At 40.3% G+C, this 18,587-nt stretch overlaps 1 protein-coding gene across 2 annotated transcripts in view; it reads left to right on the top strand.

Moving 5' to 3' along the window:
- LOC308077613 (partitioning defective 3 homolog) overlaps positions 1–18,587 on the top strand; it is a 669,238-nt gene that overhangs the window by 437,477 nt on the left and 213,174 nt on the right. For both annotated transcript variants that reach the window (XM_080418368.1, XM_080418367.1), the window contains exon 15: positions 15,529–15,685. In XM_080418368.1, coding sequence (XP_080274494.1) covers positions 15,529–15,685 — 157 coding nt within the window. The remainder of the gene's footprint in view (positions 1–15,528; positions 15,686–18,587) is intronic.

Here is an 18,587-nt window from a genome sequence, read left to right as displayed (position 1 = left end):
TTCAGGATGATATGTCCACCACCTGTGGTGAACATTGTGTATTTTTTCTATGTCACATACAAAAGGGGTACTCTTTTCAAAAAGTGATGAACATGTATGGACATAATTTACATTGTAATGATGCCATGGTATGTACGTTTGTTAGTAGAATTCGCGCCATGATATGTAAATACCATGATTTTACCTGTGTCCAATGTGTACAATATGTCAACCGGTGAATATGATGTATGAAAATTATATATTTTTCTTTTAATTTTTTTTTTGTAAAAGTGATGTAAAATGATGTATGCATATATGATCTGCAGCAATGAAATAAATACACTGATATTAATTATTTCTAATGTGTCAACTTTTATTTTTGTTGTTACACAGGAAAATACACATACAGACAATCAATATACAATGAAATGAAATCATATCATGTATACATTCATGGTGATTGATGTACAAATCATGTCGTCATACAGTGAAAAATATATAACAATATAACAATAAGATAATAAAACAATAAATCAATAAAACAATAAAATGAAGAAAAAAAAAGATAAACAAGAACAAATCAATGATAGTCTACCCATTTTGGTGAAGGGGTATAATGGGCCTGACGTCTACCCTTGACTCTTTTCACGGGTGTGTAATCCTCACTAATATCAGAAGACCTTTTAGTATGAGAGATATCATCACTAATATCAGAAGACCGTTTAGTATGAGAGATATCGCCTCTTTTTATATCATTAATAGACTGTCTGATCATGTTGTTAGGGACTCCGGACAGGGGTACATTCAGGACAGCCATTTTTTTCAGAAACACTGACCACCCGGGGGGTCTTCTATCAACAGACACATTATGATGTGAGGTTATGTGCTTTAGTAGATCAAAAAGATGAGTACCTTTTAAAATACCTCCATCAATGATTATTTCCCCGTGAGGCGTCCATGATATATCGTTTTTAAAATGAGATAGAGTGTCAAATATATGCATAGCGTTCTTTTTATTCTTAACAGGCATGTGATTTGTAATTTCCTTTAAAACAGTGTCTTCCTGGGGTGTAATGATATTAGGGCTAGCAACACCCCCCAAAGGAGATTTGTCACCCTCCGGTAACATCAATGTCAAAGAACCCATTTCAGCCTCCCCACGTCTAACCATAGTCAAATACCTCTGTAAAACTGTTGTATACATTTTTGCTTTTGTGTGAAGGTCTGTGTCAGGGGTGTTAAGTACGGTCGATATAGCTTTATCTAATTCATTCTCAACGCTTTGTCTAATAGACGGAGGGGGCAATGATGATGATGATGATGATGATGCATGTTTTAAACTGTCAAGCTGACTCTGGGGGACCAAACACTTTTTATGTCTTACTACTAAACAAAAGAGTAGATTAACTTACTGACCCCCAGCCAATATATATTTTCTAACTAACTTACTGCATCTTTTAAGATGTAACACAAGAGATCCTTAACCAATATCACCATGTTAAACATTTATAACTGTTAGACATTTATAACTATATATATTTTTTTATAGTTTAGGATAGCTTAAGTGTTTAAGATGTTAGACAATAACACCATATAAAACATGTTCTAACTTAGTACTGCATATACAGCCATAGAATGCAAGTATTCAGAATTTACCTTGGTGCATGCTGGGTAATTATTTTTAACCAATAGCTGAGCTTTGATGTGGTTGATCCATCTTTGGAGATCTTACACAGTAACTGTTTCACTTTCATTTTGTTTTAAGACACTTTATGTGTCTTACTTCTAAACAAATGAGTAGATGAACTTACTGACCTCAGCCAATATATATTTTCTAACTAACTTACTGCATCTTTTAAGATGTGACACAAGACAAACCCCTAACCACCTTACCACATAAGACATTTATATCTTTTTTATTGCAATAGCTTGTAGTAAGCAAGTATTTAAAAGTTACCACAATGCATGCTGGGTATTTTTTTATTTTTTACTTCTTACTCACCGTCTCAGAGGATCATAGTGTCTCACTGTTTGTTAGTTTTTTTTGCTTGCAGTATCATGTAGTATATATTTCTTCTCTCTGTGTATTACTTTTACCTAAAAAATGTATACATAAAGGTGCTAAGCTATCTATACAATGCTATATCTACATACTCAAACTCCATATTAACAAGAGTTTGGTGAAGAAACATATTTTCTGAAAATGAATTCAATGTTTTTGGCTGAAACACTACACCATTTCTATATTAAACCCAGAAGAAGTAACCTCCGTAGGCCTATTGTGAATTAGTAATTAACAGAGTACATTGGATCATGGTCTCCCGCATGCCTGCCAGGTAAGTATAACCTCCTCACCCTATTCGTGGAGGGAAGGGACCCCCACACATACTAGTCACACTTACGGTTCATACGATTTTAAAGTTTCCCTCAATGCATGTTGGGTAATTATTTTTAACCAATGACTGAGCCTCGATGTGGTTGAACCATCTATGAGATCATTCACAATAACGGTTTCACTATCAGTTTTTTAAGACACTTTTTTACTTCTTACTTCCAAACAAAAGAGTAGATTAACTTACTGACCCCAAACAATATATATTTTCTAACTAACTTACTGCAGCTTTTAAGATGGTGCACAAGGCAACCTTAACCAACATCATACAAAAACATGTTCTAACTTGATACTGCATACATGCTTTAGTAAGCCAGGATGTCAGGGCATCCTGCAATGCATGCTGGGTAATTATTTTTTAACCAATGGGAGGATCAGTAAAACACTGAGTGCATTGGATCGTAGTTTCTCACCAGCCTGCCAGTGCCAGGTAACAAAGCCAGGAATCTGGTTACGATGGCTCCCCCTGCCAGGAAAGTATGACTTCCTCACGCTATTCGTGGAGGGAAGGGCCCCACACACGTACTAGTCACACTTACGGTTCATACAACACACGCTCAATCACACACTACTATGTTAACGTACACACATTTTATGAACTAGTTGATCAGCTATTTTAGAAACATTTTGAAAATAATGTGTCACCCACTTCTTTTCCAGGACAAAAGTGTGGTTATTTATGCACTTTTAAAAGCTTCATGTTTTGTCTGTCTTATGTCTTGTTTAGTGTTTTTATGTGTTTTTGAATACTTTTATTAATAGTATGCAGAGACAAGCATAGGGGTGTACCGTATTGTGTTCATTCTATTGAACATGTAATATATGTAAAATTGCATTATGTACATGTTCCCAAATAACATTTCTTGAAACTAAGATCTGTATTACTTATTGTAAGTCACTGATTTTGTTAAATACTATTAGTTTACCCTAGATTGTTTTAAACTAAGTATATTGATATTATATAATGTGTGATAAATTGATGATTTAAACTGGAAATGAGTTCTTGAGCTTTTTAATTTGTTTTTTTTAACATATTAATCTCAGGGGAAGGTTAGCCAGGATTAAAGTTAACCTGTAAACAGATGACAGGCTGCTCATTATTCAGCCATGTACTCTTTTTAATCCACGGTTTTCAAAAATCTAAATTATAATTTTGAAGTCTAGGTTAGATAAAGCTGAATGTTACACCAAACATCTCCTAATAAATATATATTTTCAAACTAACTTATTTACTGTATACATAGCCTTAGAAAAAACTATTATTTAGTGTCACCCCAATGCATGATGGGTAATTACACCCCTCACATACATGGACCAATGAGAGAAGGCGGGGTTTTGAATGTATGCTAATTTGGGCCCCAATAGTGGATATCTGAGTACTCATTCCTATTTACTAGTTGTTAAGAAGACATTTTATCAAGCTGACTAAGCATTATAACTAGGGTGTATAAAACTACAATACATTTTCCTCAACAGTGAAAGAAAACTCTGAGAAAATGAATGATTGGGGAATATACCACAAAGCGATTATAGTGGGCATAATATCATTGCTGTACGTGTATTAATGAAACAGCTAAATTTGGTCACATTTCGATTTTTATCATCCGCAACGTAATAGATCTTCTGTAAAGCTCCTTTTCATCATGACACAGTGAACATCGATGAATAGATTATACGGCATACATAGTTTTTATTTACATGATTATTATTATTAAAAACATATACCATTGTCAATTATATTCATATACAACAAACATGAGGTTTCATCTAAATCAATCATTCTCTGTATAACATACACAACATTACGCATAGACCAATCATGTATACCTTGCTGATACTTTAAGACGCACATATCAATGATATATGTACACAGGACCATCACATGACATACTCCTTTTGAGTCTCCTTGTTTTTCATCATAAAAACTATCAACTACGGCCCTCACGTTTCTATCATTAATGACACGCCGCTTATGACCATGGTACCTTGATATTAGCTCTTTATATATAGTATTCCTAGTTTTTACATAATGAATATGACTTCTAAAAATATCATATCCCTCTGGTGGGTATACAATCTCACCAGGCTTCGTATATTGATCAATTACAGTATTCACAAGGGTTATAAGTCTATTGTAAATAGAACCCTCAATACTAGATGTCACCCCCATTGTAATGAATATCAGTATGGTGATCTAGGTGGCCTCTTTATTCTCTGTATTCGGCGATGCCTCGCTGTCCTCCAGAGTGTACAGGAATGACAAATACTGTTGTGCATGGATCTGTCTGTATTCCTTTATCCACGTGATGACTGTATCGTCCTCTAAATAAGATTCAGTATAATCCACTGCATTGTCTGTAGGATCACACAACTCAGGAGTGCATCGTCCTAGGTATGAAATGAAAAGTCAGTATAGAAATAAAACCTATGGCTTGTTTACATCCTTTGTATTCAACTCATAGAATAAAGACTGACCCCGACGGGGTTTGAACCCGCAACTTTCTGATCTGGAGTCAGACGCGCTACCGTTACGCCACAGAGTCCTTATAAATTAAGTTTTACTCATCGATATTTATTGGCTATGTCATATCATGCTTTAATAGAAAAGTGAATACCACTTCACCCAACATGGATAGTATTAGCAATGAATCAATAATAATATCACAAAAATGTAAAATTCGTAATGTCTGTTGGAGATCAGCCGTTCTCCTTAGCTTGGAGCGTAAAGATAGTTTTTCCTTCATTGAGCGGGCATGTATGGACATGTCTGAGTCTTGTATCAAACCTGAGCCAACCAGAGGTCTGCAGGGCGGATTGGAGGTGTGTCAGGGGAGTCACTTTAACCTATTGTGACCATTCAGGCCTATGCATTGGTAAAAGGGCCCCCACGTCACTGAGGGAGTGGTCCTACAGAACGTATATAGGCAGCTCTTTGCAAGAGCTGCTAGGAAGAGAAAACTTCTCTAACTAGAGCTGAAAGTTAACCCGAAAAACACCCCCGCCTGGACATCCTAAGAAAAATATCTTTAAAGTCAATTTCTAACATTGGACTACACTTCATGTTCGCTGTTGAGTGGATACGCTGTGCTGTGGGGACGACAAACAGGGACCTTTTTACAGCTTGCATTGCAGGATGCCCTGACATCCTGGCTTACTAAAGCATGTATGCAGTATCAAGTTAGAACATGTTTTTGTATGATGTTGGTTAAGGTTGCCTTGTGCACCATCTTAAAAGCTGCAGTAAGTTAGTTAGAAAATATATATTGTTTGGGGTCAGTAAGTTAATCTACTCTTTTGTTTGGAAGTAAGAAGTAAAAAAGTGTCTTAAAAAACTGATAGTGAAACCGTTATTGTGAATGATCTCATAGATGGTTCAACCACATCGAGGCTCAGTCATTGGTTAAAAATAATTACCCAACATGCATTGAGGGAAACTTTAAAATCGTATGAACCGTAAGTGTGACTAGTATGTGTGGGGGTCCCTTCCCTCCACGAATAGGGTGAGGAGGTTATACTTACCTGGCAGGCATGCGGGAGACCATGATCCAATGTACTCTGTTAATTACTAATTCACAATAGGCCTACGGAGGTTACTTCTTCTGGGTTTAATATAGAAATGGTGTAGTGTTTCAGCCAAAAACATTGAATTCATTTTCAGAAAATATGTTTCTTCACCAAACTCTTGTTAATATGGAGTTTGAGTATGTAGATATAGCATTGTATAGATAGCTTAGCACCTTTATGTATACATTTTTTAGGTAAAAGTAATACACAGAGAGAAGAAATATATACTACATGATACTGCAAGCAAAAAAAACTAACAAACAGTGAGACACTATGATCCTCTGAGACGGTGAGTAAGAAGTAAAAAAAAAAAAAATACCCAGCATGCATTGTGGTAACTTTTAAATACTTGCTTACTACAAGCTATTGCAATAAAAAAGATATAAATGTCTTATGTGGTAAGGTGGTTAGGGGTTTGTCTTGTGTCACATCTTAAAAGATGCAGTAAGTTAGTTAGAAAATATATATTGGCTGAGGTCAGTAAGTTCATCTACTCATTTGTTTAGAAGTAAGACACATAAAGTGTCTTAAAACAAAATGAAAGTGAAACAGTTACTGTGTAAGATCTCCAAAGATGGATCAACCACATCAAAGCTCAGCTATTGGTTAAAAATAATTACCCAGCATGCACCAAGGTAAATTCTGAATACTTGCATTCTATGGCTGTATATGCAGTACTAAGTTAGAACATGTTTTATATGGTGTTATTGTCTAACATCTTAAACACTTAAGCTATCCTAAACTATAAAAAAATATATATAGTTATAAATGTCTAACAGTTATAAATGTTTAACATGGTGATATTGGTTAAGGATCTCTTGTGTTACATCTTAAAAGATGCAGTAAGTTAGTTAGAAAATATATATTGGCTGGGGGTCAGTAAGTTAATCTACTCTTTTGTTTAGTAGTAAGACATAAAAAGTGTCTTAAAACAATGAAAGTGAAACCGTTACTGCTAATGATCTCAAAGATGTATCACCCACATCGAAGCTCAGCTATTGGTTAAAAATAATTACCCAGCATGCACTGCGGTAATTTTTGAATACTTGCATTCTATGGCTGTATATGCAGTACTAAGTTAGAACATGTTTTTGTATGATGTTGTTCAGTGTTGTCTTGTGTCACATCTTAAAAGGTTTAGCTAAACTAAACTTTCAAAAAAAGTTTTTTATTTTTAAACCAGTGGTGAAAAGGTTAGAGGACTAGAGCCACTTGCCAGCCTGTCTCCCTTTTAAAGTGTAACCTGAGTCCTGTCATTACATTAATCATATCAAGTTGTACTCCACTTGTAAAAAAAAAGTTATACATTTTTAATATGGTGATATTGTTAGGGTTGTCTTGTGTCACATTAAAGTTTAGTTACCCTTAGCCTTTTAAAAATATAATTTTTGATTATTATTATTTTTTAAACCTGCAGTGAAAGGACTAGAAACTAGCCAGTGGTACCAAACCTGTTAGACTTTCAATGTATCCTCTATCCTGATGTGTTAACATCTTTTAGAATCACATTCAAAGTGTTCAAACCTTTTTGTTAAAGGACTGTGTAATATTACTTTAGGGAATTAAAAGAGTAGCGAGTAAATGCTAACCTCACTCCGTCAAATGAAAGAAGCTTGCGACACACATTTTGTTTCACAGCGTATTGCATCTGAGACTCCGGGCGCAGAATCGATGACAGACGGAGTTTTATTTTTTCAAGCTACTAGGCAGGTGATTGGATGATCCCGCCCCTAGCAGCCGCTGATTGGTTCGTATGCGCAGCGGTTCGGGCAGCTTTACTCTGTGAGCAATCCCAGACCCTCCTTCCTGAAACCAAATGCAATGCAATGCATGAGATTTCCGGAGGGAGGGGGTGTTTACCAGGCTAAGTAAATGCAGCTTTAAACACAATACATAGGTTGTGTCAATGGTGCATTCTACTTGTTCACACTGTATAACACCCTGTGAGTGGGACATTTTCAATCAGCTATGTCACTAGGGGGGCCACTCCCATTGGCTAAAATAATTACCCAGCATGCACTGGGGGTATTTTTAAATACTTGTTTTTCTAAAGCTGTGTATGCAGTAAAAAAAAAGTTATAAATGTTTATTACGGTGATGTTGTTAGGGTTGTCTTATCTCACATTAAGGTTTAGCTACCATTGCTTTAAAAATATATATTTTTATTTTAATCAAACCGTGTGTGAAAAGACTAGACTAAAGAACCACTTGCCAGCCTGTTACACTCTTAATGCACCTTGATTCCTTTGCATGTTCCCCAGTTTAACTACAAGGGAGTAAGGAATACTGTTAGAAAATAAAACCCTGCTACGGCATATGTTCTAAAGTCATTATAGGTATTAAAGTTATTATACCCTTTAAGAATAATTTATAAAAGAGTGATTTTTCTGAAATAAGACTATAATGTGCCCTAAGTCAATCAAAGTTACCTTTTAAACAACCACTTGAAGCCTGTAAATCTCAAGTGACATTGCAGCAGTCAATTACACGCAAACATTTGATCAAAGAATAACAATTCTTATTCTTTAAGAATAAAACAAAACAGAAACCCCACTAGCCTTTTTGAGTGTATTCAATTATCACTGTCTAGGTTACCCAACCACATCCCCCTACACCCCCCACTCCCTTCACCTTTCAATACACGTTATCCTGTCTGGGACACACACACATAGACACAGTAATTGAATACACATTAACCCCCCCTCCTACTTCATCCCCTTCCCAGCAGGGGGCGCCAAAGCCACCCCTCCACTCCCCCCTCCACACAGCAGGGGGGTCAGACATGTCCGGGCATGCTTGGGCACACCCCCTAATGATGACGTCACTAAAAACAAAATGGCGGATGCTAACACAATTAGCATGTTAGCATGTTGTTAGCTTAGCATTTAGCCACCGAAGTGTCCTTTACTACTACTCGCAGCGTTAGCTTGTAGATCTGCTCTTATCAAACATTTTAGTGCTTTTACTTTTGGTACTTCAAGTACATTTTGATACCAATTTTACTTTTACTCAAGTCAATTTTGAATTCCGAACTTTAACTTGTAACAGAGTACTTCTACAGTGCAGTATTGATACTTTTACTTAAGTAAAACATTTGAGTACATTTTCCACCACTGCTTCCACGCTAGCATCTTTCATGGCGGGTATACTATAGCGAACACACTTGGCGCTGACTCAAGACGACGACGACTCCTCGGGCATGCCAATATAGGCAGCTTGTTGCATCTCGTGTCGATATCGCTTGCTGTAATGCAGCGACTTGACCATTTATGCAAGGAGACAAGGGGGAAGGAAGTGGCCGGCCTAACAAAAGACGGTCTCGCGTCCTAGAGCGGGACGGATCGATGGGGGCCTTGAGAGAACTATCAATCAGAGACCAAGCCTAGTAAATTATGGTTTTATTAGTATTGAGCTGACCACTGCTGAGAGAGAGAGAGAGAGATAGAGACACACACACACACACACACACACACACACACACACACACACACACACACACACACACACTCAGACCTTAAAGCATTTAGAGACCATGCTCCCCCAACAACACAGGGAACGAGAGAGAGAGGGAGAGGTTTGTGCCGACCATCTCCTGAAGAACGGCCTTAATGGGGAATGATTGAGGTCCCATTAGTGCGCGAAAGGACTACAAGCTCCCCTGATGATGTCATAGTGAATGGCAACCATTCATAACGACAGGGGGAGGGGGGGGGGGGGGGGCGTGGTGTTTTCAGGTGCAGTGCACTCTGGGAAATGCAGTTCGTAATGGACCGATGGAGTCACATTTTTGTGGAGAGTAGACCTCAGAAGTACAGTAGTGGTTCCCAAACTCGTGGTTGGGAATTATTATTTTTGTGGGGGGGGGGGGGTCTCCAGATGATTAGCTTAATGTGCAACATTGTTTTCTCACTCAACAGTAAACAAGCCAACATACAGTATACGTGTATACAGGGTATTTGCCATTTCTAAAGTTAAAATGTTAGGACTTTTTAATACCAAATTGTGAAATATTACGTAAGAAATAGGCAAACATTGTGAAAATAGACGATCCTTGAACTAGAGCAATGCAATCCTAGCCGTGCCGTGTGCTCGTCCCTAGCTGGCTCTCCAAGGACTAACTCGTTTAGGAGCAGTGAAGGAGAATTCAATATGACCAATTGTGAGAATAATACTGAGTATATTGAATCAGATGGTTGAATGGGGGCTGCATGCATGTATGGGCTCCAGTGAGGGGAATTGTGTGCTGGTACTGAAAAGTCAGGCACGCACTGGGGTCCTTTTTTTTACACTTTCACAGTTGAATTAACACTCGTACTAATCCACAACATACGGCACTAATCGTCTGACCATGTAACCTTCGGCTAACATCGGCAGTGGAGGATTGTCATGTCTGTGGAAAGCGTGTTCATCCTCCCAGCAATTACAGTTTGAAGGAGAAAGAGGAGGAAATAGGAGATTGGTGTAGAAGAAGAGTGCAAAGATTGAAAAAAGCTCTTAGACTTGTTAAGTGGAGAAGAGATGAGAGGGGGAGTGAGAGTGCACGGTAAAAAAGATCTGTATGAAGGTCTATACTCACACGGGGACAGCGATTGACGCGCCTAGTAATTCATTTTTCAATGTGTGACAAGCGGGTAGCAGGTATAGGGAGGCGGCAGGAAATCTTGACAGGCAGAGCAACAAGCGGGCGCAATCCTGTGAAACTGTTGCATTTGTGCTCGTCGTCTCTCATGCACACGCCTGCCTACTGCATGAGTTGGAATACGTTGGAACGTTTGTTCTACTGTATGTCATGCACAGTGCCTGACTATTCATATGAGAGCATGACCAGGCGGCAAGCTTTCGACCTTGAACATGAAGAAAATGTATTTGATTTACTCAACTGCACCCTCTACAGATCTAGTCAATGGTATGAACATGTCCGTAGAGGGCGCAGTTGAGTAAATTCCAACTGGCGGACATATTTTCTTTTTTGCCCAAAAAGTTAATTTTACACTAAAGTGAGACTTTTCCCACCAAGGAGAATAATATTTCAAAATTATAAAACTGCCTTTGATTTGGTGAGTAGCAAAATAATTTTCTTTATTTTTACTAAAGTTAGAGACCTTGCACGGCAGTGGAAGTTTCTGTCTATGGGAATGCCACCGCGGCTGGCAGAGCGTTAGCGAGAACTCGCTAACGCTCTGGACCAGAGCTATAGGTTCATTATTGCGATGGAGGGTTTCGCAAGGTATGGAAGGAGACAGGGAGTGCAGTGCGGTTTAAAGAGAAGTTAATGAAACAGAGCTAGCTAAGCTAGGTGGCTGGCAGAGAGGCTGCGCTGTGCCCTGGACATGATGCAGGGGGCTTAGGCATTGTAATTACAGCATTATATGGAGGATGTTGACTGAATTGGGGCCACAGTGTCAGGTTTTGAAAGCAGGATGGAGAGGAGGAGATGACTAGGGCTGACCGCAGTCAGCGGTGTGTGCGTCAAGATCTGCACTGTCAACGCGTCGCTAGTTTGACAACACTGAGTTGGACAAGCTGATACAGGCAGGAGAATACACACATACACACACACACACACACACACACACACACATACTCACTCAATGCATATTTACTGACACAAACACGCAGTTCATTACACATACCGGTACACTAATTGATAGGTAAATAATGCATTTGCACACGCACACACGCACTCACCCGCGCGCGTGTGCACGCTGATACATTCATACACACAATGCTCAGGCACACCCAGACACACATTACAGTGTATTATCATAACTACATTGATAAATAATGCATTTATGTGAACGATCACACACACACACGCACGTGCGCGCGCACACACACACGCACACGCACACGCGCACACACACAGAGAGAGAGACCCTTGGGAGCTGAGCTGCAGTATAGTTCCTGACCGGGCTCAGTGTAAATCACTGTACTCAGTCTGTATAATAATCCACTGTGAAAACGACTAGATTAGTACAGATTAAAAGCAGTGATGAGGTGGTGAGAACTGGGCTGTAAAAACGGGGGCAATGAAGAAACCCTCTTTGTTTTGCAAACTCTTTGATCAAATCTTTGCTGCGATAATTGGCGCTAACTTAACTTAAATGAACCGCAGAAGTTAAGTGTAGGAAACTCCTCGGGCTTGCTGATTGGTCCGACCGCTCGTTTGCAAGCGGTCCAATCATCATTCACGCAGTGATTCTCAAATCCCCAGGGGTCCTCGGGCGGGTTCCAGTGGCGTCCCCAGCTAAATGTGTTGATATAGTGTCCCATCATTTTAACCACTTTATCCATGTTTTATACGGTGGCTATTAAAAATAGCAGATATACAAGCTCACAAGTGCCGTGCTGCGAGCTTGTACATTAAATAAAAAAAATATTTATTGAAAGTATTGAAACATTTTGAATAGTTTTGTCATTTTTTAGCACAAATCTTCTCTTCTGGGGGTCCCTGGCACAAAACCTTTTCAGATGGGGGGGTCCGCAGCCAAATGCATATCAATTTGGGGTCGTTGGCATGAAAAAGCTTGGGAACCAACTGGCCTAAATGTCAAACTTTATGACACATAGTGTACTGCAGTCACCCCGTTCACCTTTATGACACTTTATGACACTTTATGACACATAGTGTACTGCAGTCACCCCGTTCACCTTGCTGCCAACCTGCCTGACACAGCTGTGTGACATGAGTCACCCTGTCACTCCACCCAGTAGCAGCTCTGCTTTGACCACAGATTGACCACTGTGATTTATGACAGGGGTTTTCAACGATTTTCAGGCCAAAGACCCCCTAGCTGAGAGAGAGATGAAGCAGGGACAAATTGCGTTGCAGATCACACTTTTTTTCATATAGATTTCATAGATAGCTTCATAGACTTAATCGTTTGACCGCACTATCTATCATCACTGTTTGTTGGATTCATGCGAATGTGTATTTTCAGACATTTAACTACTTAAACCTTCAAAACTTTGACCTTTCACTCTGTACTTAGTCTGCTTTTTTTCCCCTCTACACCAAACCTCTTTGCCGAAAAACCTTAGAGATGTCCTTTTGCAAAACCTTACGTATTGTGCACTGTGGTAAATATACTTCATATTAGATATTATTATATATTCTTAAAAGAAAATAAATCAGTCAAGTTGATGGCAGAGTCGATACCACAACTCTAACGATAACAGTGGTGAACGATAATGTCTAGTTATAAGGCTTGGTGTGGATGGCCCTTAAGATGGCCTGTTCAAGTGAGAGAGAGAGAGAGAGAGAAAGTGTCTGTCACATTCTACGTCATATCGACATTGTATTCTCACTGACAAATTTCATACGTAGTCTAATCCATCAGTCAATCATCGGGTCCGCTCTCGCTCTCTCCATTTAGACACTGTCCGCACATTTTTTCACGTCGGCCCAGAAAACCTTTCTATCCAATTCCTTTCAACCCAGTGACAGGTTTCTCCTCTACCACCACCACTCTCCGTAGATTAAAAAAAAAAGAAATGCAGCGAGATACGTAGACAGAAAGAGAGAGCAAAGAGAAACTCCAATAAGATAAATCTTCATTTTTACAATTGAAGCCTTATTGAGTTCAATTCATCCAGGGTTGTGCTTTTTATTATAATAAGGCTGGCAGCGGCCCTGATTGTAATTGCGTTGACCCGCCCCTTGCTCTCTCTCTCTCTCTCTCTCTCTCTCTCTCTCTCTCTATATATATATCTATCTCTCTCTTTCTCTCTCTCTCTCTCTCTCTCTGTGTCTCTCTCTCTCTGTCTCTCACACTGCGCTCTCCACTTGCTCTTATCGCAACGGCGTACCGATAATGTCCTCTGCTCCCAAGTTCGTTAAAGCTCTCATTTATATTGAACAGCCGATAAGTCCCTCTCCTCTGGCATTGGCTGCCTGTCTCCATGCCGGGCGGGCAGCCTTAGCGTCACTCACACCGCCGCCGCACCTGGGAGCAGTGGTGGGAAAAGTACTCAGACATTTTACTTAAGTAAAAGTATCAATAATGCAATATAGAAATACTCCGTTACAAGTAAAAGTCCGGAATTCTATAAAACCCATAAAACCCTCATCTTTCCTGTCCTTTTCCTCGGTTTGCTTTCTGGAGAACCCATCCCCACCCACCCCCCCTATATCTGCCCTCTTCCCTGGTGTGAGTTTCTCTTATTTTCTCCATTCTCCGTTGGGCATGAGCCAGGCCTAGCTATAGTTGTGAGACATTAATATAAGGCAGGCCCCCTGATTTTAAAAGCATGCCCGAGAGACAGGGCCAGGCGGTACGGTACGAGGCTGGGTCTAGCTGTGAGGGATGGTCCTTACACCATGAGTTCTCCTCTGATACATTCCCCTTGATGCCCACAGGCTGCCATGAGGCATTGTGGGTAATAAAGGCCAGGGCCTCTACACAGTATCATCATCATAGGCTGCTCTTCTCTTCTCTTCTCTTCTCTTCTCTTCTCTTCTCTTCTCTTCTCTTCTCTTCTCTTCTCTTCTCTTCTCTTCTCTTCTCTTGATCTTCCGTCCTCTCCTCTCCTCTCCTCTCCTCTCCCCGTCTCATTTAATTTCCCCGGAACGTTTTTTGTGTGTCTCTGTTCCTCGTTTCTTTCTACACCGTGTGTTGTCATTAAAAGACATGGTTCCGATTGAAGACTTAACAAAGCAAGCGGAAGCCCATTAGTCTCTGCTCAAAGCCTACTAGTGGTGTTCCACTTAAGACATCGCTAGTAACAATTGAGAAACCTGTGATCTCCATGTGTGTTTGACACAGCGTGTGTCACTGGTCCATTTACTGGGGGTCCATTGTGAGAGATGGCTGTCTATTGGGCAAAATGGGGAAATCCATGGTGCTTTAATCCATAGCTATAACCATTATTTTATACTTTGGGGATATTCAAAAATAGCAGATCTACAAGCTCATAGCGCGGCACTCAGAGCTTGTAGATCTGCTATTTTTGAATAGCCAAAGAAATCTAAAGTGACACAGATCCCGGATTGAATGGGTTAAGCAGTTCTGTATAGAGTAGCTGTAACTGTTTCACACTGCTTAGCCAGAAAATACTAGACGCCGACCCATGTTTACATTGAAGCACCATGCAGTATGATCATTTATCTGGGATTTTGGATGCCCTGTATTTTTTATGGAATATATATCATGTTAAAATATACCCATATAACGTTAGTGATGGTGTGATCATATTCAACGTTAGTGTTCTATAGGGTTAAGGGCTACTGTACGTGGACTCTTTTTTTTTTGCACTTCTGCATTCATGTGCAGTATGTACAGTGCACGACGTGCACACATCCATGTTTCTCTCGTATTGTCTCTGTCGGGGTGGAAACCCCATATGTCCAAAACTGTTACTTTTCAGGATTCAAAAATAGCAAATACTTTTGCGTGACACTGTAGTGATGAAGTAGGGCATTCATTTTCGAAAAACACAAAAAGTAAAAATATGGAGATATGGAGGTTTCTGCCGACAGCAGCCTATGTGTATATACTCTTATCTGATTCTTTTTGGGTGTATTGACGTCTCTGTGCGCCTCCATGCTGACTCTCCCTCCTCCTCCTCTCCTCCTCTCCCCCCCGGCTCCCCAGGAGGCCCCTGGCAGCCCACCCGTGCTCGAGCACTCGCTGACTTCCCTGTCGTCCGACGAACACGAGCGGCGAATCTCCCACTCCCTGTACGGGGCCATCGAGGGCCTGGACGACATCCCCCCCACGCCACGGACGACCAACGCCATCGGACGCATGGGTGAGTTTACCATGCAAGCCCCCACACTCTTTCCCTTACTCTTTGACTGTGTCTTTGTAAAGGTGTTGAGACTCCATCACTCCAATGACTGCTCAGCACCACTCCTCTTATTTCTCCATTCCATCCATTCCATGTAATATCTCTATTCTCTAACCCTTCTCGTAACTAGTGTTCAACTGATATCTTATTTGACTTTTTTGGTTCTTTTACCACTTTCAACCAAGTGTCCCTATTTTGGGTAATTATAGGAGGGGTGTCATGACATTTCTTGGCACGATACATCACAATATTAACACAATGTGTGCCATAAACGGTCCGGACCGTTTTTGACCCATTATTTTAAATACGTGGGGCGCTCTAACGAAACTTTGGGATCATCCAAGGAGTCTCTGAGAAGGAGAGGCCGGGTGTGGATCCATGTCAAAAATCCTTCCGGTCGGCCGCTCCAATGTTAACTCCTTGACTAAAAGCTTAATATCTCCATTTCTTTTTAACGTGGTGGAAGTGAGCCGTTTTCGATCGGCCATCACTCTGCAATGGAGGATCGCGTTAGAAATATTATTGTTCCAGGCGTTAGTCGGGACCCTCCGCCGTCTCGCACGCACGCTTTGTTTACATGCGCTTCCGCGTCGGGGCTTCTACAGCACGAAACGTATCAACGTAAGTGGATGGAAGATATGCAGGCACTGAACGTACATTATTTTAATAAACCTCTGGCACACAATGTGTTAAAACGCCACAATATGTATGAAAGACGAGTGCTTTTACTTTTCTTGCTGGTGAAAGTTAACAGGAGTTGTGTGATAATGAAATGTCACAGACACAGTAATCATAGCTATCATGTCTTCCATCATATTCAAGGGCTTTTGGGGAAAAAAACGACTCCAGTGGCAATTTAGCAGAGCACAAGGGGAGTGGTGGTGTGTACCTTGGCTGCAGCCTGAGCAAAAACAATTCAGTTGAATATATAGTCTACACCAGTTAGTAGTTCTCAAACTTTTTTGTGTCAAATTGATATATATTTGGCAGCGAACCGAAAATATTTTGTGCCAGGGGCCCCAGAAGAAAAATAAATTGTGTTAAAAGAAACGACATATGCCCGGACAGCTGACCTAGCGGTTCGGGCACCTAGGCTCCAATGTAGCGGGTTCGAGTCTCGATCCCGACGGCCTTTGCTGCGTGTCACTCCCCATCTCTCTCTCTCTCTCCGCATTTCCTGTCTAACTTCACTTCACCTTCGCCTCACCACATACCCCCACCAACCTTAACCCATTAAGACCTGAAGTCCGATTCTACAAATGTCTTCTAAATCCCTACAGTATTCTGAGTAAAAAAAAATTATGTTTCTATATCAGTGGTGCTCAAACGTTTTCATGTCAAGGACCACCCAAAATGATATGTATTTGGCCGCCGACCCCCATCTCAAAATATGTTGTTCCAGGGAGCCCCCAGAAGCAAAGAATAGAGTTAAAAATGTTTGCTTTAAACAATATATATTCAAAGATTTGCACCCATTTTCACGATTTTTTTAAAAAATAGCAGATGTGCCGCGCTACGAGCTTGTATATCTGCTATTTTTGAATAGGCAAAGTGTAAAATAATTCTTTTTTTTGTTTTTTTTTGTTGGCAGAGGGGAAGGTAGTGCCCAGGATTACATAGACAAAAGGCACTGGGTGTAAAAAATAGGAGTTACAAAATCGTGTGATAAAAAAATGATGCTTTTTAGCTCAAATCTAAAAGTGACACAGATGGGTTCCCGGTCATAATGGGCTAACACGGTGTAACATGATGCAGTCAACCACCTTGCATCCTGGATGCACCACCTTCACTCACCACCACCTCTCTCCTGAGAGTAGGATGCACTCGGTGTCATTCTCAATCCCCTCAGCCTTCAGTCTTCAACATGGGTCAATGTCTAATTCCACCTCCTAGATCTGCTCTCTTCAACTATATTGGAATTGGCAATTCAATCCACTAAGCAGGCCCGCCACTGTCATCTCCACATCGACCGCTCGCTTTTTGACACAGACAGACAGTGTGTGTGTGTGTGTGTGTGTGTGTGTGTGTGTGTGTGTGTGTGTGTGTGTGTGTGTGTGTGTGTGTGTGTGTGTGTGTGTGTGTGTGTGTGTGTGTGTGTGTGTGTGTGTGTGTGTGTGTGTGTGTGTGTGTGTGTGTGTGTGTGTGTGTGTGTGTGTGTGTGTGTGTGTGCGTGCGTGCGTGCGTGCGTGGGGAGCATATCTATTGGTCTAATCTTGTTTTTTCTCACATTCTCATGTTGAAAGCTGCTATATAAATAATTTATCATTACATTCTGGGAGCCCTTCGGTTTTTCCTCTGGGGGGCACCACCTCCTTTTTTTTCTGTAGAAATGGGGAACTCGGTTTGGCTCCTCCCCTTTCTTAGTCCACTTCCTCCCAGGTGTTTCTGTGTTTTATTCCTACTAGCAACAACAGCAGAATCTGTCTTGAGAGATTATTATTATTTTAACACAACACAGCAAGCGAATCATATCCCTCCCCTTCTCTGACACGCCCTTTCCCTGTCATCCTCATCCTCGTCCAGTGGTGTAAAGTTACTAAGTACATTTACTCAAGCACTGTACTTAAGTACAATTTTGAGGTATTTTTACTTTATTGGAGTATTACTATTTCCAATTGTCTATGATTTTACTTCTACTCCACTACATCCCAGAGGCAAATATTGTAATTTTACTCAACAATTATTTGAAAACTTTAGTTACTAGTTACTTTGCTGATATAAATTATTACATTATAGAACATTAACCACTTTAGCCCTATTTTATGCCTAGAATATTTGAAAATAGCCGATCTACAAGCTCAACGCGTTGTGAGCTTGTAGATCTGCTATTTTAAAACATGTTAGTACTTTCACTTTTGGCACT

The sequence above is a fragment of the Gymnoscopelus braueri genome, assembly GCF_963280865.1.
Source record: "Gymnoscopelus braueri genome assembly, chromosome: 21".
Taxonomy (NCBI): domain Eukaryota; kingdom Metazoa; phylum Chordata; class Actinopteri; order Myctophiformes; family Myctophidae; genus Gymnoscopelus; species Gymnoscopelus braueri.
The sequence above is the reverse complement of the archived record's forward strand: the minus strand, read 5'-3'. Positions and strand labels throughout refer to the sequence as shown.